The following is a 27,222-nucleotide window of genomic DNA, read 5'->3' on the forward strand; positions in this document are numbered from 1 at the left end:
CTCAGGAAGTCATTCCAATCATTTATCTCTTTTTTTTGTCTCTTTTTGTTTGTTAGAGAAAATTGAGGAGATGTCCAAAAAGCTTGAGATGAATGTTGAAGAGGAAGCCTCCCAACGCAGGTACAGTAGTACGTCCTCAAGCCCTGAAATCATATCACAATATTCCATTGTCTGCAGATGCTTTTATCCAAAGTGACTTCCAGGACTGTGAGTGCATACATTTACTGTATGTATGTATGTATGTATGTATGTATGTATGTATGTGAATCACACACGCATGCATGTGTGTGTGTGTATGTATGTGAATCACACACGCATGTATGTATGTATGTATGTATGTATGTATGTATGTATGTATGTATGTATGTATGTATTGGAATGGGAATTGAACCCACAACCACTATCTCGACATGCTAGCACCACACTCTCTCACCAACTGAACCACACAAGACCACAACCAAGCCGTCATTACTATTCTGATCCCAACTGACCCCCTAACCTCTGTGTTCAGGCTGTTGGAGCAGCATGAGCAGGTGGAGCGGGAGAAGGAGGAGGTGGAGAGGAGGGTGGAGGAGCTGGAGGAGGTGCTCAGGAGACAGAAGAACGCCGAGGTCGAGGCCAAGGCCAGATTCAGTCAGGAGACATCGCGACTCACTGCAGAGAACATGGTGTGTTGGGGTGGGGGGGGCTGTGAGGGTGACTGACGATTTGTTTGTGACTGTGTGTGTGACTGACGATTTGTTTGTGACTGTGTGTGTGATTGACGATTTGTTTGTGACTGTGTGTGTGATTGACGATTTGTTTGTGACTGACGATTTGTTTGTGACTGTTTGTGACTGACGATTTGTTTGTCACTGTTTGTGACTGACGATTTGTTTGTGACTGTTTGTGACTGACGATTTGTTTGTCACTGTTTGTGACTGACGATTTGTTTGTGACTGTTTGTGACTGACGATTTGTTTGTCACTGTTTGTGACTGACTGTTTGTGACTGACTGTTTGTGACTGACTGTTTGTGACTGACTGTTTGTGACTGACTGTTTGTGACTGACTTTGTTTGTCACTGTTTGTGACTGTGTGACTGACTGTTTATTTCTGACTGACTGTGTGTGACTGACTGTGTGTGACTGACTGTTTATTTCTGACTGACTGTGTGTGACTGACTGACTGTGTGTGACTGACTGTGTGTGTGACTGGCTGTTTATTTGTGACTGTGTGTGTGTGTGACTGACTGTTTATTTGTGACTGACTGGCTGTGTGTGTGACTGACTGGCTGTTTGTGTGTGACTGTGTGACTGACTGTGTGTGTGTGTGACTGACTGTGTGTGTGTGTGTGTGTGACTGACTGTGTGTGTGACTGACTGTGTGTGTGACTGACTGTGTGTGTGTGACTGACTGTGTGTGTGTGTGTGACTGACTGTGTGTGACTGACTGTGTGTGACTGACTGTGTGTGACTGACTGTGTGTGACTGACTGTGTGTGACTGTGTGGGATGTGTGTAATGTGTGTGTGTGTAATGTGTGTAATGTGTGTGTGGGTAATGTGTGTAATGTGTGTGGGTAATGTGTACTCACATGTTATTCCAGGACTTTGAAGAACAGCTCGACATGAAGGAACGGTTGATAAGGAAGCTACAAAATAAAATCAAGAGTCTTCAAACATCCGAGAAAGGTACCGCGATTATAAACTGACAAGGCAAACTTCTGCTACATTCTATCACATTTGATATTCAGCTAATTTCCTGTTTTTTGGGGGTGGGTTTCTTCCTCAGCCAATCAAACGCCAGCGCCCACTATTCCCAAAGAATACCTCGGAATGTTGGAGTACAAGAGGGAGGATGAACCCAAGCTCATTCAATACATTATTCTGGGTAATGAACACGTCATTATTCTGGGTACTGAACACGTCATTATTCTGGGTACTGAACACGTCGCCATTCTGGGTACTGAACACATCATTATTCTGGGTACTGAACACGTCATTATTCTGGGTACTGAACACGTCATTATTCTGGGTACTGAACACGTCATTATTCTGGGTACTGAACACGTCATTATTCTGGGTACTGAACACGTCATTATTCTGGGTACTGAACACGTCATTATTCTGGGTACTGAACACGTCGCCATTCTGGGTACTGAACACATCATTATTCTGGGTACTGAACACGTCGCCATTCTGGGTACTGAACACATCATTATTCTGGGTACTGAACACGTCATCATTCTGGGTACTGAACACGTCATTATTCTGGGCACTGAACACGTCACCATTCTGGGTACTGAACACGTCACCATTCTGGGTACTGAACACGTCACCATTCTGGGTACTGAACACGTCACCATTCTGGGTACTGAACACGTCATTATTCTGGGTACTGAACACGTCATTCTGGGTACTGAACACGTCATTATTCTGGGTACTGAACACGTCACCATTCTGGGTAATGAACACGTCGCCATTCTGGGTAATGAACACGTCATTATTCTGGGTACTGAACACATCATTATTCTGGGTACTGAACACGTCATTATTCTGGGTACTGAACACGTCGCCATTCTGGGTACTGAACACGTTGCCATTCTGGGTACTGAACACGTCATTATTCTGGGTACTGAACACGTCATTATTCTGGGTACTGAACACGTCACTATTCTGGGTACTGAACACATCACCATTCTGGGTACTGAACACGTCATTCTGGGTACTGAACACGTCATTATTCTGGGTACTGAACACGTCATTATTCTGGATACTGAACACATCACCATTCTGGGTACTGAACACGTCATTATTCTGGGTACTGAACACGTCATTATTCTGGGTACTGAACACGTCATTATTCTGGGTACTGAACACGTCATTATTCTGGGTAATGAACACGTCATTATTCTGGGTACTGAACACGTCATTATTCTGGGTACTGAACACGTCATTATTCTGGGTACTGAACACATCATCATTCTGGGTACTGAACACGTCATTATTCTGGGTACTGAACACGTCATTATTCTGGGTACTGAACACATCACCATTCTGGGTACTGAACACGTCATTCTGGGTACTGAACACGTCATTATTCTGGGTACTGAACACGTCATTCTGGGTACTGAACACATCATTATTCTGGGTACTGAACACGTCACCATTCTGGGTACTGAACACGTCACCATTCTGGGTACTGAACACGTCACCATTCTGGGTACTGAACACATCATTATTCTGGGTACTGAACACGTCATTATTCTGGGTACTGAACACATCATCATTCTGGGTACTGAACACATCATTCTGGGTACTGAACACATCATTATTCTGGGTACTGAACACGTCATTATTCTGGGTACTGAACACGTCACCATTCTGGGTACTGAACACGTCACCATTCTGGGTACTGAACACGTCACCATTCTGGGTACTGAACACGTCACCATTCTGGGTACTGAACACGTCATTATTCTGGGTACTGAACACATCATTATTCTGGGTACTGAACACATCATTATTCTGGGTACTGAACACGTCACCATTCTGGGTACTGAACACGTCACCATTCTGGGTACTGAACACGTCACCATTCTGGGTACTGAACACGTCACCATTCTTGTTGGAGTTGACACAGTTTTTTACATTTTTTTATAGTATCACATGACCACACAGGTCTACATGGCCTAAGAAAATAGATCACATGAGCCTGAGAGGATGAACTAACAACTAGTTCTCACTATGAAAGTGTGACGTGTCAAACAGCAGCAGCAGCAGCAGTATACAGAGTTTGGCTCATGTCTGTAACTGGGTTGTGTTCATTAGTCACCAAATCGAAGAAAAGACTGAAACGGGGAGGGACTACCTGCACTTGTCCAATAACGAATGACCTTAATTTTTTTTTTTAATTGCAAAAAGCTTTCCATTGTGTGTCCTACCACTCGGTTCTTTGTCAGACCTGAAGCCCAGGGGGGTGGTGGTGAACATGATCCCCAACATGGCCGCCCAGCTTCTCTTCATGTGTATCCGTTAATCTGGCCCATGTTTGTAACTGTCCTCCTATGTTTGTTTGCAGACCTGAAACCCAGGGGGGTGGTGGTGAACATGATCCCCAACATGGCCGCCCAGCTTCTCTTCATGTGTGTCCGCCACGCTGACTACCTGAACGACGGAGCAAAGCTCAAGTCTCTCATGAACGCCATAATCAGCGGGGTTAAGAAGGTCATCACGGTAAGATGAGTCAGTGCTCTATTCCTGTTCCTGTTCTGCATTTCGTAGTTCTTCATACGACTCTGAAAACTCATAACAGGCCACTCACTCTAAGCTCTTCTTCGTTTGTCCCTGAGGGGGGGGGAATGAATGACCTTGTTTACATTCAAATGCGGATATTCTCAGGATTTTTTTTTTTTTTATGTTGTTGTCATTGTTTACCTGTCTCAGGATCACCAAGCAGATTTTGAATTGCTGTCATTCTGGCTCTCGAACATGTACCACATGCTCAACTGTCTGAAGCAGTACAGTGGAGAAGAGGTAGGATTGTCCCTCTACCATGTTTATACTGCACACCTTCAGGGGTTCTATCCACAGATAAATGTACCAGTCCATATTTTGTTTCATATTGCGTAGTAATACTCTGGCCTAAAGATCTGTTGTTGTTGTTGTTATAAAATGTTTATTTTATCTCACATTTTCCACAGGAGTTTATGAAACAGAACTCTCCGCGTCAGAATAAGAACTGCTTGCAGAACTTTGACTTGTCTGAACACAGGCAGATCTTCAGTGATCTGGCCATCCGTATCTACCACCAGTTTATATCTGTTATGGAGAAGACTCTTGTGCCTATGATCGGTAGGTTACTCTCATAACATAACAACATGATGTGCAGTACCAATTTAAAAAAAAAGTTTGGACACACCTACTCATTTTCAGGGTTTTTCTTTCTTTATTTTTTACTATTTTCTACGTTGTAGAATAGTAGTGAAGACATCAAAACTATGAAATAACACATATGGAATCATGTAGTAACCCAAAAAGTGTTAAACAAATCAAAAATATATTTTAGATTCTTCAAAGTAGCCACCCTTTGCCTTGATGACAGCTTTGCACACTCTTGGCATGCCTACAGGTAGTAGAGGGGGTTTCCCACTAAGCGCAAACCAGATGGGATGGCGTATCACTGCAGAATGCTGTGGTAGCCATGCTGGTTAAGTGTGCCTTGAATTCTAAATAAATCATGACAGTGTCACCAGAGAAGCTCCATCACACCACCTCCTCCATGCTTCACGGTGGGAACTACACATGCAGAGATCATCCGTTCACCTCCTCTGCGTCTCACAAAGACACGGCGGTTGGAACCAAAAATCTCTAATTTGGACTCATCAGACCGATTTCCACCGGTCTAATGTCCATTGCTCGTGTTTCTTGGCCCAAGCAAGTCTCTTCTTATTATCGGTGTCCTTTAGTAGTGTTTTTTTTTTGCAGCAATTCGACCATGAAGGCCTGATTGACACAGAACAGTTGAAAGAAATTCCACAAATGAACTTTTAACAAGGCACACCTTGTTCATTTAAATGTATTCCAGGTGACTACCTCATGAAGCTGGTTGAGAGAATACCAAGAGTGTGCAACGCTGTCATCAAGGCAAAGGGTGGCAACTTTGAAGAATCTAAAATCTAAAATATATTTTGATTCGTTTAACACTTTTTTTTTTGGTTACTACATGATTCCATATATTTTATTTTTGCGTTTTGATGTCTTCACTATTATTCTACAATGGTACGTTGATATGATACATACATTTATAGTCACTTTCCATTAAATATTTGTAGAAATCCAAGAAAATATTGCCCTTTTCATAAAACAATAAAGGTTTTCATTCATTCGCGCATGCGTACAGTACCTGTTCTACGTAAGGAGTGTGTGTCTGTTTCCTCCAGTTCCTGGTATGCTGGAGCATGAGAGTCTCCAGGGAATCTCTAGTATGAAGCCTACAGGTTTCCGTAAGCGTTCCAACAGTATCTATGAGGACCAGGAGATCTACACCATCTCTTCTCTCCTCCAGCAGCTCAGTCTGTACCACATCACTATGAGTCAGCACGGGATGGAGGAGGGGCTGGTCAGACAGGTAGGAGATATGGGGGGGAATCGCAGGTTGGAGGAGGGGGGGGTCACTCAGGGGCTGGTCAGACAGGTAGGAAGGGGGGGGTCAGACAGGTAGGAGGAGGGGGGGTCACTCAGGGGCTGGTCAGACAGGTAGGAAGGGGGGGGTCAGACAGGTAGGAGGAGGAGGGGGGGGCACTCAGGGGCTGGTCAGACAGGTAGGAAGGGGGGGGGTCAGACAGGTAGGAGGAGGAGGGGGGGCACTCAGGGGCTGGTCAGACAGGTAAGAGATTGTGGGGGGGTCCGATTCTTGGACCTCTATGATTTTCAGGTTATATTAATCGCATCTACCTGTCTCTGACCCTGTGTTGTCCCAACATCTACCTGTGTCTGACCCTGTGTTGTCCAACATCTACCTGTGTCTGACCCTGTGTTGTCCAACATCTACCTGTGTTTGTCTCTGACCCTGTGTTGTCCAACATCTACCTGTGTTTGTCTCTGACCCTGTGTTGTCCCAACAGGCTGTGAAACAGACTTTCTTCCTGGTGGGTGCGGCCACACTCAACAACATCCTGCTACGCAAAGACATGTGCTCCTGTAGGAAGGGCATGCAGATCAGGTAGGTGTGTGTGTGTGTGTGTGTGTGTGTGTGTGTTGAACAAGAAGAAACAGAGGAAGAGATGGAAAGTTAAATCCTCCCCAGCAAACAGTGGAAGTTCCTACAACGTATGTTAAACGTAACAGCATGTTTCAGTTACCTGTCTGTATCCTAGGTAACGTAGCAACATGTTTCAGGTACCTGTCTGTGTGGTACTGTAGGTAACGTAGCAACATGTTTCAGGTACCTGTCTGTATCCTAGGTAACATAGCAACATGTTTCAGGTACCTGTCTGTGTGTTACTGTAGGTAACGTAGCAACATGTTTCCAGGTACCTGTCTGTGTGTTACTGTAGGTAACGTAGCAACATGTTCCAGGTACCTGTCTGTATCCTAGGTAACATAGCAACGTGTTTCAGGTACCTGTCTGTGTGTTACTGTAGGTAACATAGCAACATGTTTCAGGTACCTGTCTGTGTGTTACTGTAGGTAACGTAGCAACATGTTCCAGGTACCTGTCTGTATCCTAGGTAACATAGCAACATGTTCCAGGTACCTGTCTGTGTGTTACTGTAGGTAACGTAGCAACATGTTTCCAGGTACCTGTCTGTGTGTTACTGTAGGTAACATAGCAACATGTTTCAGGTACCTGTCTGTATCCTAGGTAACGTAGCAACATGTTTCAGGTACCTGTCTGTGTGTTACTGTAGGTAACATAGCAACATGTTTCAGGTACCTGTCTGTGTGTTACTGTAGGTAACGTAGCAACATGTTTCAGGTACCTGTCTGTGTGTTACTGTAGGTAACATAGCAACATGTTTCAGGTACCTGTCTGTGTGTTACTGTAGGTAACATAGCAACGTGTCCAGATGTAACATCAGTTACCTGTTTTGTTTTCCAGGTGACTCAATCCAGTGACCTTTCGTTTACTGGCCGAACGCTCTTAACCGCTAGGCTACCTGTTTTGCAGGTGTAACATCAGTTACCTGGAGGAGTGGCTGAAGGAGAAGGACCTGGTGCAGGGTACCAGTGCCATGGAAACTCTGAAGCCTCTGTGTCAAGCTGCCTGGCTGCTGCAGGTCAACAAGACCACTGATGACGACGCTAAGGAAATCGTAGAACAATGCTCTGAACTCAACACTGTACAGGTACTGAAGGAAGATGTACTAGAGGGTTCCCCAACTGGTGGCCTGCGGGGGGGGTTTATTTATAAACACTGTAAAAGCACCAGGAAATCAGCTCCAAGTGATTTTAATTTGGGACATCTGTTCCCAAGTATTCCCACGCATAGTGTGTGTGTGTGTGTGTGTGTGTGTGTGTACAAATGTAAGTGTAACCGATGTGAAATGGCTAGCTAGTTAGCGGTGGTGGGCGCTAATAGCGTTTCAATCGGGTGATGTCACTCGCTCCGAGACCTGAAGTAGTTGTTCCCCTTTGCTCTGCCGCGGTTTTTGTGGCGCGATGGGTAACGATGCTTCGTGGGGGTGTCAGTTGTTGATGTGTGCAGAGGGTCCCTGGTTCGAGCCCAGGTTGGGGCGAGGAGAGAGACGGAAGCTATACTGTTACATAAGGAAGGTTTGAAATGATTATGTTTTAGTCAAATATTACATATGTTTGGGATTCTTGCGGTCAGTTTACAGTCTGTAAATTATTAGTAATTATGTTCCAGTCCTCCGACGATCCACTGAAGAAAGGATCAGCCCGCGGCTGGATCTAGTGGATGACTCTTGCTGTGCTACATTACCCATAATGCTTTGAGCAGTATTTTAGATTGATTGTTTTTGTGAATATTACTCGGTGTCACTGACAGAACCTTTTTTTTTTTTTTTTCCTGCTCTAGATTGTCAAGATTCTGAATTCTTACACGCCCATTGATGATTTCGAGAAAAGGGTGGCACCGTCGTTTGTCCGCAAAGTTCAGGTAAGGTGTAAATGTGCATCCCGATCTCGATCATGTGACAAGGATCATGTGCGCCTGGATTATTATGAAATGATTTTAATCACAGCAGTTCCGGTATATGGAAATCAATCCAAAACCATTTCCATGAATTAAATGTAGGAAATGAATGTATTTCCCTTGTCCCCAGGGCTTGCTCCAGGACCGTGAAGGGGGATCCTCCCAGCTGATGCTGGACACCCAGTATCGTTTCCAGGTCACCTTCCCCTTCACCCCATCCTCTCAGGCCCTGGAGCTACTGCAGCTGCCATCCAGCCTCAGACTGGGCTTCCTCACCAGGATCTAAACCCCTGGCCTCTGGGGGAAGCGGTAGCCTTGACTCTAGAGAAGCGGTCCAGTAACCTAAAGGTTGCTGGTTTGAATCCCAGGGATGACGGGGAAAAGCTGGCAGGAGTGAGGTGCCAGTGTCTGCCAGTGTCTCGGGTGCCACCAACTGCCATTGTAGCCAAATAGCCTTTTAAAAATGATTTTGTGTTTTTTCATTTACACTCGTAATACAGTTTGATATAAATATTACGCTGATGACTGATGAATGTGTGACGTAAATGCAGATGCTGTTGCAGGGCTGCTTGGTAGTATAGTGAGGAAACCTTACTTCTCAGCTAGATGAGATGAGAAATGCTTGGTAGTATAGTGATAAACCTTACTTCTCAGCTAGATGAGATGAGAAATGCTTGGTAGTATAGTGATAAACCTTACTTATCAGCTAGATGAGATGAGAAATGCTTGGTAGTATAGTGATAAACCTTAATTCTCAGCTAGATGAGATGAGAAATGCAATTCTGAAGAAAACAGTTTTAAGTTCAATATCAAACTGCTGTTTTTTTTATATAGTCAATTCAAATGTGTCCAATGTTTTTGTATCTTTAAATAATATACTGAACAAAAATATATAAATGCAACATGCAACAATTTCAGAGATTTTACTGAGTTACAGTTTATATAAGGAAATCAGTCAATTTAAATATATTCATTATGCCCTAATCTATGGATTTCACATGACTGGGAATACAGATATACATCTGTTGGTCACAGATACCTTAAACAAAAGTAGGGGTGTGGATCAGAAAACCAGTCAGTATCTGGTGTGACCACCATTTGCCTCATGCAGCGCTACACATCTCCTTCACATAGAGTTGATCAGGCTGTTGATTGTGGCCTGTGGAATGTTTTCCCACTCCTCTTCAATGGCTGGATATTGGCTGGAACTGGAACACGCTGTCGTACAAGTCGATCCAGAGCATCCCAAACATGCTCAATGGGTGACATGTCTGGTGAGTTTGCAGGCCATGGAAGAACTCGGACATTTTCAGCTTCCAGGAATTGTGTCCAGATCCTTGCGACATGGGACAGTGCATTATCATGCTGAAACACGAGGTGATGGCGGAGGATGAATGGCACAACAATGGGCCTCCAGGATTTTGTCACGGTATCTCTGTATTCAAATTGCCATCGATAAAATCATTATCCGTAGCTTATGCCTTGCCCATACCATAACCCCATCCCCACCATAGGGCACTCTATTCACAGCATTGCCATCAGTAAACCGCTCACCCACACGCCATACACGCTGTCTGCCATCTGCCCAGTACAGTTGAAACCGGGATTCATCCGTGAAGAGCACACTTCTCCAGCGTACCAGTGGTCATTGAAGGTGAGTATTTGCCCACTGAGTTGCGATGCCAAACTGCAGTCAGGTCAAGACCCTGGTGAGGATGACGAGCACGCAGATGAGCTTCCCTGAGACGGTTTCTGACAGTTTGTGCAGAAATTCTTTGGTTGTGCGAAACCCACAGTTTCATCAGCTGTCCGGGTGGCTGGTCTCAGACAAACCCACAGTTTCATCAGCTGTCCGGGTGGCTGGTCTCAGACAAACCCACAGTTTCATCAGCTGTCCAGGTGGCTGGTCTCAGACAAACCCACAGTTTCATCAGCTGTCCGGGTGGCTGGTCTCAGACAAACCCACAGTTTCATCAGCTGTCCGTGTGGCTGGTCTCAGATGATGCCGCAGGTGATGAAGCCGGATGTGGAGGTCCTGGGCTGGTGTGGTTACACGTGGTTATCTGCGGTTGTGAGGCAGGTTGGACGTACTGCCAAATTCTCTAAAATGACATTGGAGGTGGCTTATGGTAGAGAAATGAACATTAAATTATCTTGCAACAGCGCTAGTGGACATTCCTGCAGTCAGCATGCCAATTGCACGCTCCCTCAACTTGAGACATCTGTTGCATTGTGTTGTGTGACAAAACTGCACATTTTAGTGGCCTTGTATTGTCCCCAGCACAATTTCACCTGTGTAATGATCATGCTTTTTAGTCAGCTACTTGATATGCCACACCTGTCAGGTGGATGGATTATATTGGAAAAGGAGAAATGTTCACTAACAGTGATGTAAACAAATTGGTTCACAAAATATTTAAAGAAATATGCTTTTTTTGAGAGATAAGTGCGTAGGGAACATTTCTGGGATTTTTTTTAATTTCAGTTGATGAAACATGGGACCAACACTTTATGTTGTGTTTATATTTTTGTTCAGTGCCTTCAGAAAGTATTCATACCCCTTGACTTATTCCACATTTTGTTGTGTTACAACCTGAATTCCAAGTTGATTAAATTGAGTGTTTTTCTCACCCATCTATACACAATACCCCATAATGATGAAGTGAAAACACATTTTTAGACATTTTTGCAAATTTATAAAAAATGTAATACAGAAATATTGAATTTACATACAGTAAGTATTTACACCCCTGAGTCATGTTTAAAATATATATATATCATTTTTTTTAAACATGATTCAACTTTGACATTATAGGATATTGTGAGTAGGTCAGCGAAGACAAATCTAAATGTAATCCATTTTAAATTCAGGCTGTAACAACAGAATAAGTCAAGGGGTGTGAACACTTCCTGAAAGCACTGTAAATACATGTGCCTAAAATGAATTACATGCGAATAAAATGTTGTATTAGTTGATTTCTGTTTTTATTTTTATTTTTTGTAAGGATTTCTTACACATGCAAACGTCAGCCCTACATGCAGGGGCGGAAATCCCGGGGGGGACACCACCCCCCCCCCCCCATCCTGGGAAAAATATGATTTGTCCCCCCCGATATATCACTGAAACATAACTATGTAATTTAAATAATATTAATAATACGCAATGAAAGCAATTGTGTTGATTATAGACACTTAATAGCGCGTTTTTAAGTTTCAAAAGATTGCGACCCCCCCCCCCCCACCCATTTTTCACAATGGTTTGATCCACGCCAGTTCCTTAGTTGGCAAGGTAACAGAGGGGTCGTGTCTACTGTCTGAAAGGCACTCAATGCAGGTAACTGACGTGAGGTTAATCCAGTCAATCGCGCACACACACTAGCTGAATATGCAGAGCTAGCACGCAAATATTAACTATTAAGCTAGCTAGTACCTATTCCATTTATGTGGAATAGGTACTATATGGAGTCTTTGCTATCGTCAATTTATTCCAAGATCAGCATGCAGATGATGTAAATTAGTGCTTCAAAGTCCCTGTGATAAGGTTAGCGATAAACTGAAGTCCAAACTGAACAGAACTTCACTCTCTTCTTCCATTGTCTTAAATATATTTAATGGTCTCGGTACAAAAGCTAAATTTTCGCAAGGGAACTTTTTTATTTATTTATTTTATTTCACCTTTATTTAACCCGGGTAGCAAAGATTATAGCAAACACCACTGAAACGGAATTGGTACTCGCTAGCTTTGCAAATTCAGCTATTGTTGGAAGCCAGCCAATATGAAACAAACTATTAAAATTACAAAAAGTTGCAGCATATGTTGTGTAAATGGTGAACTCATACAGCTGTCAACTCTTGTCATTTTAATCCGTTTCACATTTGCTAGCTACCTTTTAGATCGAAGCCCAAATAGAATGATAAAAGATAAGATGATAGAAGCCCATCTCCTACTGTAAATAACCTTCACACTGTGTGTGTAGCCAGCCAGCCAGCCAGGTAGAAAAATGGCAGAAAAATAAAAGACGGACATCAGAGTATTTTTCAGTACACCAAAACGCATAGTAAGAACGCTAGTAGCCTAATATGTCAAAGACTAGTTGATAAAATGTTCATAAGAAAGAAATGAAATTCTAATGGAAATGTTTCACAATGATGTCATTAGGCAGAGCAGGCAACAGATGGCACACAGACAGCAGAGTTGGGGACAGATATGCAGGGACAGACTGGCAGAGACAGGGAGTCTCAGGTAAGTTTGTTGAGTCTTTGTTTGGCAACATTATGAAAGGTTGTCCATTTTTTTTACTTGTAAAATAGGAACATAATTGGAAAATGCCATGGATACCCCCACTCTCAACTTAAACTGGTGACTGAACTAAGATTTGTTAAAGGCAATGGTATTGCTGTTGTGATTAGTTGTGTAGTTTTGGGTACCGGTAGTTAGGAGTACGGCAAACACCTTATTTCTTTGGTTCCTCAATATACATTTACCATATTACAATGTAGGCTATGTGTTACAGCACTACTTTTGGTGTCCCCCTCAGGAATTGCTCTTGAGAAAATGTCATGTAATTGTCCCCTCCAAAGTTGATATCAGATTTTCGCCCCTGTGTACATGATAGCATTAGTGTTGACCATGTCTAGAATCTTTATATTATGGTTGAGAGGAAAAACAATTCTCTCTTTTTGCGTCAAGCGTAACAATTGTAGCTATTGGCGCACTTGATGGATGCAGCCGACACAGCATCCCTCCTCTTTAACCAGAGAGAGAGAGAGAGAGAGCATCTTTCCTCTGACGTCATGAGAGCCGCATCAGCTGTGAGCCCCGCGTCCTTCAGCTTGCAAAACATACTCTCTCTTTTTTTTCTCTTTTCTTCTTTTGTTGTTGTTGTTGCTGCTACCCGCATCTGCTCTGACAACGGGAATATATATGATATTTACCACAAACCCTGAAATGGCTACACAGGAGGTTCAACAGAATGAGACTCTCACTAACCTAAAAGCGGAATCGGACACGTTGAAAACGAAACTCGAGGACGAAAGAGCGAAGCTGCATGATGTCGAACGTGAGTGAGAGACGAGAGGGAAGGCCCTGCGAAGCAAAACATGCTCTGTCTTCCCAATAGTACTGCAGGAAACATGTAAACACCACCATATCAGAATATATTTATATATTACTGGCCGATATTGTGAATTTGTCATATTGCTATTATCAGGCTACGGTGAGCACTGACTCGGTCATACGAAGAAAACGGATAATTCTTCAATTCATTTGTAAATGGTATTATTATAATATTATATTTGAAGCCACTTGCTCGCCTATGTATTAATATTAATCTATATTATATATATATAATATTAATAAATAAACAATTAGACATATATCTTAGGCGTTTGGTGGAATTTACTCCACTATTTGCTATTTCTTTTCACACTGAAAAGCACAGTTTTATTATAGCCGAGATGGTGCTTTAAAAACATTATTCATCCTTGATTTATGCTTAGCTTTGTCGACATTGTTGAGATCAGAGAGATGAATTTTAACGTGTCTAACCGTTTACTGCGGTTTAATATGAACCCCCAACCCGGCGGGATGTTTTAAAGCTAGACCACATTAAGACCGGGCTCAGCTCATGCTATCATAACACCATAAGCAAACGATGGATATCCGTCCTTATAACAACGGTACACTAACGTTGGATATTCGTCCCAATAACAACAGTTAACTAACGTTGGATATTCGTCCCAATAACAACAGTACACGAACGTTGGATATTCGTCTTTAAAACAACAGTACACTAACGTTGGATATTCGTCCCAATAACAACAGTACACTAACGTTGGATATTCGTCCCAATAACAACAGTTCACTAACGTTGGATATTCGTCCCTATAACAACGGTACACTAAAGTAGGAAATTGCTTGGTGTCTATAACTAACCATAGATTGATCCCTTCAACACTAATATCTGATATTGGTCCAAAACTAACCACCTTTAACATCAGTACAGTAACGAATGATCTTGGTCCCTACTACAGTAACGTAGGATCTTGGTCCCTACTACAGTACAGTAATGTAGGATCTTGGTCCCTACTACAGTAACGTAGGATCTTGGTCCCTACTACAGTAACGTAGGATCTTGGTCCCTACTACAGTAACGTAGGATCTTGGTCCCTACTACAGTAACGTAGGATCTTGGTCCCTACTACAGTAACGTTGGATCTTGGTCCCTACTACAGTACAGTAACATAGGATCTTGGTCCCTACTACAGTAACGTAGGATCTTGGTCCCTACTACAGTAACGTAGGATCTTGGTCCCTACTACAGTAACGTAGGATCTTGGTCCCTACTACAGTAACGTAGGATCTTGGTCCCTACTACAGTAATGTTGGATCTTGGTCCCTACTACAGTAACGTTGGATCTTGGTCCCTACTACAGTAACGTAGGATCTTGGTCCCTACTACAGTAACGTAGGATCTTGGTCCCTACTACAGTACAGTAACATAGGATCTTGGTCCCTACTACAGTACAGTAACGTAGGATCTTGGTCCCTACTACAGTACAGTAACGTAGGATCTTGGTCCCTACTACAGTAACGTAGGATCTTGGTCCCTACTACAGTAACATAGGATCTTGGTCCCTACTACAGTACAGTAACATAGGATCTTGGTCCCTACTACAGTACAGTAACATAGGATCTTGGTCCCTACTACAGTAACGTAGGATCTTGGTCCCTACTACAGTACAGTAACATAGGATCTTGGTCCCTACCGCAGTACAGTAACATAGGATCTTGGTCCCTACTACAGTCCACCAGGTGGCAGAGAAGGTTGATGGACTGGGTCAGTTTATCATGAAGACCCGGCGGACTCTGAAGGGACATGGAAACAAAGTTCTCTGCATGGACTGGTGTAAGGACAAGAGGAGGATCGTCAGCTCATCACAGGTGAGTATTAGTTTATTGGCTATGTCCTAAAAGTCCTAAAAGATGCATTCACCGCTCTTGATATATGGACGGTCGCTGTCCATGGTCCTGAAATGAATGGTTAAAATAAAGATTTTCTATCAGATTGACAAGATAGTCGAGTGACCGCTCTAACAATGGAAATACATCTCTTCAAAGATGGAAGGCAGGCGGGAGGAGTCGAAATCAGGTGGGACCATTGTAGCCAATGTGAGGGCAGATGTGTACGTGAACAACAGGCACAACTCCGATATAAAGTCGTTTTTTTTCAAAGTGGCCGAAATGCCACGTGCGTCCACATATATCAGTTCATTCGTAATAACCTAACCATTACGAAATGTACATTCAATCAAATAAGCCTCGCATAGCAAATTACCAATTCAAAAAAATATTTGTTGACCAAATTTCGACACTCTCTCATTTTGTCCTCCATACAATAATTCCTCACTTTGTGGTCTTATTTTCTTGGACAGATTTTCGGCGGAATAAACCTCTCTCGCTTCGACCTCTTCCTCTCTTATTTTAAGCTCGTCATCGCTGACTTTGAGGTTTGGGAAAGGTCCTAAAGCAGATGTGTATATTTCAGTAGCCACCCCTGAGATACTGATGGTCGCTGTCCATATTGCTGACTTTTTGTTTAAAATAATATGCACTGTTTTCAGTGGTTATAACATTTGTGGCGTTTTTGTTGGAAATGTAGAGAATCTTAGGCCTGTGTGCCACTTGTAATGTTTTTTTTCCTAATCTAACTTCTTTTCAGGATGGAAAAGTGATTGTATGGGATGCCTTCACCACTAACAAGGTAGGGAACCTTTTTCTCTCTGTCCAGAAAGGCTATAGAGTTGGCAAATGCTTGGAGACTTCTGTAGTTATTTCATCTGATTTTGGATGAATGACAACATTTTGTGCATCCCGAATGGCACCCTATTCCCTACATGTTGCACTACTGACCAGTGCCCTTTGGACCTGTGGCGGTGTCCAAGGTGGCCAGTGTCCTATGGACCTGTGGCGGTGCCCAGGGTGGCCAGTGCCCTATGGACCTGTGGCGGTGCCCAGGGTGGCCAGTGCCCTATGGACCTGTGGCGGTGTCCAGGGTGGCCAGTGCCCTATGGACCTGTGGTTGGTGTCCAGGGTGGCCAGTGCCCTATGGACCTGTGGCGGTGTCCAGGGTGGCCAGTGCCCTATGGACCTGTGGCGTGGCCCAGGGTGGCCAGTGCCCTATGGACCTGTGGCGTGGCCCAGGGTGGCCAGTGCCCTATGGACCTGTGGTGGTACCCAGGGTGGCCAGTGCCCTATGGACCTGTGGCGTGGCCCAGGGTGGCCAGTGCCCTATGGACCTGTGGCGTGGCCCAGGGTGGCCAGTGCCCTATGGACCTGTGGTGGTACCCAGGGTGGCCAGTGCCCTATGGACCTGTGGCGTGGCCCAGGGTGGCCAGTGCCCTATGGACCTGTGGCGGTACCCAGGGTGGCCAGTGCCCTATGGACCTGTGGTGGTACCCAGGGTGGCCAGTGCCCTATGGACCTGTGGCGTGGCCCAGGGTGGCCAGTGCCCTATGGACCTGTGGCGTGGCCCAGGGTGGCCAGTGTCCTATGGACCTGTGGCGGTGCCCAGGGTGGCCAGTGCCCTATGGACCTGTGGCGGTGTCCAGGGTGGCCAGTGCCCTATGGACCTGTGGCGGTGTCCAGGGTGGCCAGTGCCCTATGGACCTGTGGCATGGCCCAGGGTGGCCAGTGCCCTATGGACCTGTGGTGGTACCCAGGGTGGCCAGTGCCCTATGGACCTGTGGCGTGGCCCAGGGTGGCCAGTGCCCTATGGACCTGTGGCGGTGTCCAGGGTGGCCAGTGCCCTATGGACCTGTGGTGGTACCCAGGGTGGCCAGTGCCCTATGGACCTGTGGCGTGGCCCAGGGTGGCCAGTGCCCTATGGACCTGTGGCGGTGCCCAGGGTGGCCAGTGCCCTATGGACCTGTGGCGGTGTCCAGGGTGGCCAGTGCCCTATGGACCTGTGGGTGGTACCCAGGGTGGCCAGTGCCCTATGGACCTGTGGCGTGGCCCAGGGTGGCCAGTGCCCTGTGTGGCCACGGCCACCTTTGAAATCTGATTTGATACGTCATCTCTGAATATATTGATAATTTTCACCCAGACTCATCAATCTCACAGGAGAAAACATCAGAGCGAGTGAAACAGCGCCTCTCTGTCTCCGTATGTGTTGCCCATGTATCTGATGCTGTCAGGCCAAAAAGAGTATGACATGTCATTCTTTTTTGGCCAGACAGCGTTAGATAAATGGGCTACATATGGATAGGCGCTTCTACTGTAACTCTATAGCAGCACCCAAGGGGCTTGATTTTTCAAGGTCTAACCTTAGACTTAGTAGTGTCCACCATGAGTGACAGAACACTGAGCCAATCACGGCACAGTGTTCCGTATTATCCGCTGGCTGCCCCACCACCACAGAAAGCACTGAGCTGAAACACCTGCATTTTGTAGCTGCCTTACTCAAGAAAAATGTTTGTATACAGCGTTCTTTTTTTTTCATTTTTTTTTTTCATTGTTTGCAAACTGATATGTGACACGTATTAATGCCAAAATAACATGCAAAACAGACAACCCCTAAAGAAATACAATTATTTATTTTTTGGGGCAAAAAAAACAGGTGGGGCTCTGCCCTGAATGACAGGTCGCCACTGCCCGAATGAGAAATAATTGTATATATGTTTAACATCTTTTGGGAAACCTGGCTTCCTTTGACGTTCATGAATACACACCACGTGGTAGGCTGAATGTCATTACCCTTATGGTGTTTGTAATAGATGTCCCTTTGCATTCAAACGGCGGGTGCACTGTTCGCATGCTGGAATTATTTTGGAGTAGACGTGAGCAGGTAATCCAATTTAACCTACTTTTTGAAGTGATTTGTTTCGACAATCAGATGAAAACATCATGACCTGGTTGTGTTCATGACACATTAAAAAGGTAATACATTTTACAGTTAAATTACATCTTTACTATACAGCCCATAAATAAATGTAGCGGAGGAGGTCCTGCTAAATATAGACACCCCTGAATGTCAGGGTATTATAGACACCCCTGGATGTCGGGGTATTATAGACACCCCTGGATGTCCCGGTATTATAGACACCCCTGGATGTCCCGGTATTATAGACACCCCTGGATGTCCCGGTATTATAGACACCCCTGGATGTCGGGGTATTATAGACACCCCTGGATGTCGGGGTAATATAGACACCCCTGGATGTCAGGGTATTATAGACACCCCTGGATGTGACGGTATTATAGACACCCCTGGATGTCGGGGTATTATAGACACCCCTGGATGTCGGGGTATTATAGACACCCCTGGATGTCGGGGTATTATAGACACCCCTGGATGTCCCGGTATTATAGACACCCCTGGATGTCGGGGTATTATAGACACCCCCTGGATGTCGGGGTATTATAGACACCCCCTGGATATTGGGGTATTACAGACACCCCCTGGATGTCGGGGTATTATAGACACCCCTGGATGTCGGGGTATTATAGACACCCCTGGATGTCGGGGTATTATAGACACCCCTGGATGTCGGGGTATTATAGACACCCCTGGATGTCGGGGTATTATAGACACCCCTGGATGTCGGGGTATTATAGACACCCCTGGATGTCGGGGTATTATAGACACCCCTGGATGTCCCGGTATTATAGACACCCCTGGATGTCCCGGTATTATAGACACCCCTGGATGTCCCGGTATTATAGACACCCCTGGATGTCGGGGTATTGTAGACACCCCTGGATGTCGGGGTATTATGGACACCCCCTGAATGTCGGGGTATTATGGACACCCCTGGATGTCGGGGTATTATGGACACCCCTGGATGTCGGGGTATTATAGACACCCCTGGATGTCGGGGTATTATAGACACCCCTGGATGTCGGGGTATTATAGACACCCCTGGATGTCCCGGTATAATTCACACTCTGAATGTCACTTTCAAGGGAATTTACTGCTGTATGCTAACGCCCTTTGATAAAATCCTGACCTTGAATGCAAACACTGTAACACCTTTTGGAACGGATTGATGATTGATTTGAACAGGGAAAATATATCAAACCTGAGCTGAAGCCTTTCAAGCGTTGAACCATCAGAATTACAGTATAATTAAAAAAAATCCACCTTGCATCGATTAAGGTAAAAAATGCACTATTTTATATATATATATATATTTATTTATTTATTTATTTTATTATTATTATTATTTTTTTATATATATTTTTTTATTTTTTATTTTTTAAACTTTGAGTCCCATTGAAACCAAGGTCTCTTTTGCAAGGGATCCTTTCATCACAACAATTACACAGTCAAATCAAAAATCTAAATCACATCAAATTTGATTTGTCCCCTAGGAGCATGCAGTGACCATGCCGTGCACCTGGGTGATGGCCTGTGCCTACGCCCCCTCTGGATGTGCAGTGGCTTGTGGGTAAGTCTCCCTGCTCCATCCACATGCTCCATTTTCCCCACTGTGCACTTGTGGGTCTTGGCCCGGTTACTGTGAAGCACAGTCACAACTGTTGACATTAAGAGAGTTAAATAAATAAAATGTGATGGATTGATTGTGTTTCAGTGGTCTGGACAACAAGTGCTCAGTGTACCCTCTGTCGTTGGACAAGAATGAGAACCTGGCAGCGAAGAAGAAGTCTGTCGCCATGCACACCAACTATTTATCTGCCTGTAGCTTCACCAACTCAGACATGCAGGTTAGAGAATACATTTCTCTTATTCTGATGTAATTATTATTTGTTGTACATTTGTATATTTCGTTATAGTCTTTACCAAGGTTTGTATTCGCTCGTTTCTATAACTCGTTGAATTACTTGATTGCCGCAAAATCAGTTTAAAAGAAAAACTTACTGATATGCCGTATCATAATTTGAGCCAGTTTCACACATCAGGAAAATAATCCTGCAGCAACAGGAAATGTGAATTGTTATATGGATTATAATTAATGGATTGTTTTTGGTAGGGATTGCTAAATTTTTTGTTTGGGAAAATCAAGTCTGACATTTTAAAGTGGAAATTAGAAACTTTAGAAGTCTTTTTAAAACTTTAAATCACTACAAGTTTGCTTTTCCTGATGTGCAGGAATATTTCTGCAACAACAGGATGATCAAATTTGGATGAGGCATCTGAATTTCTACTACTTTCCTATGACAGATGAGTAATGGTGAAATCACTGCCCCGTCATACTGTACTGCACTCTATACCCGACCTGGAAAGAATTGCCATTATTGTTTAATAATTCACAACAATCTAATGTTCCCCATTGGCTGTGTTTAGTCACATGCTTTAGCCTCGGGCCAAGACTCTTCTATTTATGGGTCAGTGTCATAGAATTCGGAATCTGAATTCTGAACAGACAAAGTTATTACAATGGCTTCCCTCTGACCTTACGACTTGTAGTAGTGTAGTTGTACTTTGCGCTCTAGGGGCTGGTTTCCCTGACATACTCAATATAGAATATTTTTGGTTCTGAAATGTACAGGGGGAAAAAAGATTTGTTTTGAATGTATGAAATGAATTGAAATGTATGCATTCACTACTGTAAGTCGCTCTGGATAAGAGCGTTTGCTAAATGACTCAAATGTAAAATGTAAATGTAAATGAGCCTAATATAGATCTGGGAAACCAGTCCCATATGTACATTATAGGATGAATCCTAACCTTCACTTAAATCACATTTTCACTTCGTCTCCCATTGACATTTAATGAATGAATTAAGTGGCTGTTAGTTTTCACCCCTTATATGAGCACGTGTATTACGTTGTGATCCCAAGATGCAGTTTGTGATGAATCCCTTTGTGTTCCAGATCCTGACGTCGAGCGGAGACGGAACCTGTGCATTATGGGATGTAGAGAGCGGTCAGCTGTTGCAGAGTTTCCATGGACACGCCGCTGATGTTCTTTGTCTGGACCTGGCTCCTTCTGAGACCGGCAACACCTTCGTCTCTGGGGTGAGTGGGTGTGTGTGTGTGTGCGTGCACGTATAATTGTGTGATGTGCAAATGAGGTGTGGATGGAGTGCGAGTGTGATTGGAGGTGTGCATGCAGAGTGCTAATACTGTGAGCAACGTGCCTGTGAAACTGACAACTGCAGTCTTCCATGAATGTGTAACTAAGTATATCCGTTCCCATAGGAACCAGCTATGCTGGCGTTTCACTGTATTGTCCCACAACGGAGAAATTGTGAATAAACAACCTTGATATCCTCTAAGCATTGTCTTTTTCCTTTCGTATTTTTTTTTATTATTCACAGAGAGAGACAGATTTTGAAATGATAGTGAGGAAATCGTGACAGGCTTGAGATTCAAACCCCCCCCCCTGTCTCTAGGGGCATGTGTAGTCCAGAATGCAAAGATACTGTGTTACATTTGACATAATGTGGATATTTTTCATTTAACCTTTATTTAACCAGGAAAAAAAGGCCCTTGGAAGTTAAACCCCTATTTTTTTGGGGGGGGGTTTAAACCTTTTCAAAAAAAAGATTAGCAATAATGAATGAATTCCTTAATCATCTTCTGTGTGTCTAAACACAGGGCTGTGACAAGAAGGCTAACATATGGGACATGCGCTCAGGCCAGTGCATTCAGTCCTTCGAAACCCACGAATCGGACATCAACAGCGTCAGGTAAGGAGATATGAATTAATTCCAAGGGACTTCGAGACCTGACACTGTTGACACACTGTGTTAAAACACCCTGTATTAATAATACGTTGAGTCTGGGCGACTGCAGTTGAAAACTAGCTGGCACTGTCCCTGTAAAACCTAAGCTAATCTTCATTTTGTATGGTTTCTTCTACATTACCTGGTTGTTTGTCTCCTTCCTTGGCATCAGGTATTACCCCAGTGGAGATGCATTTGCTTCAGGCTCCGATGATGCTACAGTAAGTTATCATCCATATCATTTACTGCTTGATGCTGCCTTTCAATGTCAAAGTTCATTAAGTACTTTGACATTGAATGTTTTTACCCCCGTTTGCAATTATTTATTTTTTTAAATTCTACTTATTAATGCATGTGTTTGTTTCAGTGTCGTCTCTATGACCTGAGAGCAGACAGAGAAGTGGCCATTTATTCCAAAGAGAGCATCATATTTGGTGCCTCCAGTGTCGACTTCTCTCTCAGTGGTGAGATACCGTATTCATCAACTTCATCTAGTAGCCATGCTTTTACCTCTCTTCTGTTGACCCAGTCTACACTTTAGTGATCCATGTCACTAACCAGTCTACACTTTAGTGATCCATGTTACTAACCAGTCTACACTTTAGTGATCCATGTTACTAACCAGTCTACACTTTAGTGATCCATGTTACTAACCAGTCTACACTTTAGTGATCCATGTCACTAACCAGTCTACACTTTAGTGATCCATGTCACTAACTAGTCTACACCATGTCACTAACCAGTCTACACTTTAGTGATCCATGTCACTAACCAGTCTACACTTTAGTGATCCATGTCACTAACCAGTCTACACTTTAGTGGTCCATGTTACTAACTAGTCTACACTTTAGTGATCCATGTCACTAACCAGTCTACACTTTAGTGATCCATGTTACTAACCAGTCTACACTTTAGTGATCCATGTTACTAACCAGTCTACACTTTAGTGATCCATGTTACTAACCAGTAAGCTGAATATGAACAGCTTACCGTCACATTAAACCTTCTCTTCAGAAACGATGTATTGCATCTACATTGTTGAAAGAGGACATGTATTTTCTTCAGGCCGGCTACTGTTCGGTGGCTACAACGACTACACCATCAACGTGTGGGATGTCTTGAAGGGGACGAGGGTGTCCATCCTGTTTGGGCATGAGAACCGCGTCAGCACTCTGCGTCTGTCTCCTGACGGAACGGCCTTCTGCTCGGGGTCATGGGACCACACTCTCAGGGTGAGGGATAGGGGTTATCACCTGGGTTATATTCCCAAAAGGACCACACTCTCAGGGTGAGGGATAGGGGTTATCACCTGGGTTATATTCCCAAAAGGACCACACTCTCAGGGTGAGGGATAGGGGTTATCACCTGGGTTATATTCCCAAAAGGACCACACTCTCAGGGTGAGGGATAGGGGTTATCACCTGGGTTATATTCCCAAAAGGACCACACTCTCAGGGTGAGGGATAGAGGTTATCAACTGGGTTATATTCCCAAAAGGACCACACTCTCAGGGTGAGGGATAGAGGTTATCACCTGGGTTATATTCCCAAAAGGACCACACTCTCAGGGTGAGGGATAGAGGTTATCAACTGGGTTATATTCCCAAAAGGACCACACTCTCAGGGTGAGGGATAGAGGTTATCAACTGGGTTATATTCCCAAAAGGACCACACTCTCAGGGTGAGGGATAGAGGTTATCACCTGGGTTATATTCCCAAAAGGACCACACTCTCAGGGTGAGGGATAGAGGTTATCAACTGGGTTATATTCCCAAAAGGACCACACTCTCAGGGTGAGGGATAGGGGTTATCACCTGGGTTATATTCCCAAAAGGACCACACTCTCAGGGTGAGGGATAGAGGTTATCACCTGGGTTATATTCCCAAAAGGACCACACTCTCAGGGTGAGGGATAGAGGTTATCAACTGGGTTATATTCCCAAAAGGACCACACTCTCAGGGTGAGGGATAGGGGTTATCACCTGGGTTATATTCCCAAAAGGACCACACTCTCAGGGTGAGGGATAGGGGTTATCACCTGGGTTATATTCCCAAAAGGACCACACTCTCAGGGTGAGGGATAGGGGTTATCACCTGGGTTATATTCCCAAAAGGACCACACTCTCAGGGTGAGGGATAGGGGTTATCACCTGGGTTATATTCCCAAAAGGACCACACTCTCAGGGTGAGGGATAGAGGGTTATCAACTGGGTTATATTCCCAAAAGGACCACACTCTCAGGGTGAGGGATAGAGGGTTATCAACTGGGTTATATTCCCAAAAGGACCACACTCTCAGGGTGAGGGATAGAGGTTATCAACTGGGTTATATTCCCAAAAGGACCACACTCTCAGGGTGAGGGATAGGGGTTATCACCTGGGTTATATTCCCAAAAGGACCACACTCTCAGGGTGAGGGATAGGGGTTATCACCTGGGTTATATTCCCAAAAGGACCACACTCTCAGGGTGAGGGATAGGGGTTATCACCTGGGTTATATTCCCAAAAGGACCACACTCTCAGGGTGAGGGATAGGGGTTATCACCTGGGTTATATTCCCAAAAGGACCACACTCTCAGGGTGAGGGATAGAGGTTATCAACTGGGTTATATTCCCAAAAGGACCACACTCTCAGGGTGAGGGATAGGGGTTATCACCTGGGTTATATTCCCAAAAGACAAATTATTAGTATTGTCTACTCCTATCTATCCATCCATCCATCCAATCTATCTTATCATTCTATTCTCCAATTCGTCAAGAGTTTTCCCTGGGACCCTCTCCATTTTCCTCTTCTTCTATAGAACAGCATCAAGATGTATTTTTTTTTTATGGTGAAGTAAGTTTATGTTTCTCTCTCTTATTTGCTTTTTTACATTTCAGATCTGGGCTTAAGACAAAACGACACAGAAGAGGAAAAACTGACCAAGTGAATTCAGTGGTAGATAGATCGAGCCAGTTGTAAACTAAGAGACAGATGTGATTCACTCTGCTTGAATACAATCATCGGTTCAGATTCAGTTGAACATATATACAGTGGTAAAGGGCAGGCATTGTTAACACTGGGTCTTACTGTAGTGGTGTGTGAGGGTACATGTCATCCATGGTCTTTTGATAAAGTTAACAGTCATTATCAACAAACAAAAAAACCCTGCAAAAGGATACACTTTTATTACGAGCTTTAAATAGCGTATCACATTAAGTATTTTAGATCACGCAAGGTCAATATATCTTAATGAAATGAATAATCACACACAGAATGATGATATAGCTACTCTAGTCGAAAGAGAACTAGTGTGAAGTAGATGGTGATAAATAACAACGTTTTGAAATGAATCTACCGGTGAATATACAGAGAGTAAAAAGAGTTAAGAGGAAGAATGTCTTCAATAACCTAATGTATAAGATGTAGTACGATGCAATGTTTAGATTTGAGATATGATGAAAAACAGTCCAATACATTTGGAACCAACCCTCAAGAGTCACAAATCATCTTGGTTGATGCCAGGACAAATCATCTTGGTTGATGCCAGGACAAATCATCTTGGTTGATGCCAGGACAAATCATCTTGGTTGATGCCAGGATAAATCATCTTGGTTGATGCCAGGACAAATCATCTTGGTTGATGCCAGGATAAATCATCTTGGTTGATGCCAGGACAAATCATCTTGGTTGATGCCAGGACAAATCATCTTGGTTGATGCCAGGATAAATCATCTTGGTTGATGCCAGGATAAATCATCTTGGTTGATGCCAGGACAAATCATCTTGGTTGATGCCAGGACAAATCATCTTGGTTGATGCCAGGATAAATCATCTTGGTTGATGCCAGGATAAATCATCTTGGTTGATGCCAGGACAAATCATCTTGGTTGATGCCAGGATAAATCATCTTGGTTGATGCCAGGATAAATCATCTTGGTTGATGCCAGGATAAATCATCTTGGTTGATGCCAAGACAAATCATCTTGGTTGATGCCAGGATAAATCATCTTGGTTGATGCCAGGACAAATCATCTTGGTTGATGCCAGGATAAATCATCTTGGTTGATGCCAGGACAAATCATCTTGGTTGATGCCAGGATAAATCATCTTGGTTGATGCCAGGACAAATCATCTTGGTTGATGCCACATTTCCCATTCTAATACTTTACCCTTCAAGTTCCTTTCCACTTGTGGGAATTCACGTACTGCTTGAGATGTTCAACATGACAAACACTAGATAATATCTAGCTAACATGAATATATAACCTTTTGTGAATACCTACTTATTTAAATTCTTAGACTTATGTATTCCTGTTCATGCAATTATTCTGATGATAATTTATTGTAATTATTATATTGTAGTTTAGTGTATATACAAAGTTACATAATACCATAAACTATTCACTTACACCACACAAAAGTAATAAAATTAATTTGGACTTTCGATTTTGTGTTTATTTCTGCTGTTGTGGTTGCCATATTTGGAATTTATCTGTGATTTGAAGTAAATAAAAAATAAAAGCAAAAAATATGTTTTACATATATATCAATATGACAATTATGATTTATTTTGTAATATATTTTCATATTTACCCGAGGTGGGACCAAGTCACTATTAAAGGAGACACAAGCAAGTCACAAGTCACAAGGTCTGAGTCCCAAGTAGAACGGGTCATTCTAAGAGCACGTCGGTCATTCTAAGAGCACGTCGGTCATTCTAAGAGCACGTGTACATTCTAAGAGCACGTCGGTCATGCTAAGAGCACGTCGGTCATTCTAAGAGCACGTCGGTCATTCTAAGAGCACGTGTACATTCTAAGAGCACGTGTACATTCTAAGAGCACGTCGGTCATTCTAAGAGCACGTGTACATTCTAAGAGCACGTCGGTCATTCTAAGAGCACGTCGGTCATTCT

The 27,222-nt window shown here is 43.6% G+C and overlaps 2 protein-coding genes across 5 annotated transcripts in view; both read left to right on the forward strand.

Annotated features, from left to right (window-relative positions):
* Positions 1 to 9,569, forward strand: part of LOC106561778 (unconventional myosin-Vc) — a 52,833-nt gene extending 43,264 nt beyond the window's left edge. For 2 of the 4 annotated variants that reach the window (XM_045688613.1, XM_045688615.1), the window contains 12 exons: positions 57 to 120; positions 512 to 668; positions 1,586 to 1,670; positions 1,771 to 1,869; positions 4,060 to 4,214; positions 4,425 to 4,514; positions 4,682 to 4,832; positions 5,921 to 6,108; positions 6,605 to 6,702; positions 7,651 to 7,828; positions 8,521 to 8,601; positions 8,768 to 9,569. In XM_045688613.1, coding sequence (XP_045544569.1) covers positions 57 to 120; positions 512 to 668; positions 1,586 to 1,670; positions 1,771 to 1,869; positions 4,060 to 4,214; positions 4,425 to 4,514; positions 4,682 to 4,832; positions 5,921 to 6,108; positions 6,605 to 6,702; positions 7,651 to 7,828; positions 8,521 to 8,601; positions 8,768 to 8,923 — 1,502 coding nt within the window. In that variant the 3' untranslated portion in view covers positions 8,924 to 9,569. The other 2 variants (XM_045688614.1, XM_045688616.1) reach the window with 2 other exon arrangements.
* A 3,850-nt stretch (positions 9,570 to 13,419) lies between these two features.
* On the forward strand, positions 13,420 to 26,751 carry LOC106561786 (guanine nucleotide-binding protein subunit beta-5). The gene is made up of 11 exons (XM_014126029.2): positions 13,420 to 13,697; positions 15,444 to 15,580; positions 16,359 to 16,400; positions 20,009 to 20,085; positions 20,230 to 20,362; positions 21,473 to 21,616; positions 22,199 to 22,290; positions 22,499 to 22,547; positions 22,694 to 22,790; positions 23,392 to 23,558; positions 25,205 to 26,751. Exons 1-11 carry the CDS (start codon positions 13,562 to 13,564, stop codon positions 25,214 to 25,216), a joined length of 1,086 nt encoding a protein of 361 aa, XP_013981504.1. The 5' UTR covers positions 13,420 to 13,561; the 3' UTR covers positions 25,217 to 26,751.
* The last annotated feature ends 471 nt before the right edge of the window (positions 26,752 to 27,222 follow it).

Source organism: Salmo salar, chromosome ssa10, assembly GCF_905237065.1.
Source record: "Salmo salar chromosome ssa10, Ssal_v3.1, whole genome shotgun sequence".
Lineage (NCBI taxonomy): Eukaryota > Metazoa > Chordata > Actinopteri > Salmoniformes > Salmonidae > Salmo > Salmo salar.

Bases quoted from the DNA above. Each gene is read 5' to 3' on its own strand.
- LOC106561786 (XM_014126029.2), top strand. From the start codon at position 13,562: ATGATATTTACCACAAACCCTGAAATGGCTACACAGGAGGTTCAACAG. The intron at 20,086-20,229 runs GTAAGTCTCCCT...ATTGTGTTTCAG, and splicing joins GGATGTGCAGTGGCTTGTGG to TGGTCTGGACAACAAGTGCT. The intron at 22,548-22,693 runs GTAAGTTATCAT...TGTTTGTTTCAG, and splicing joins CAGGCTCCGATGATGCTACA to TGTCGTCTCTATGACCTGAG.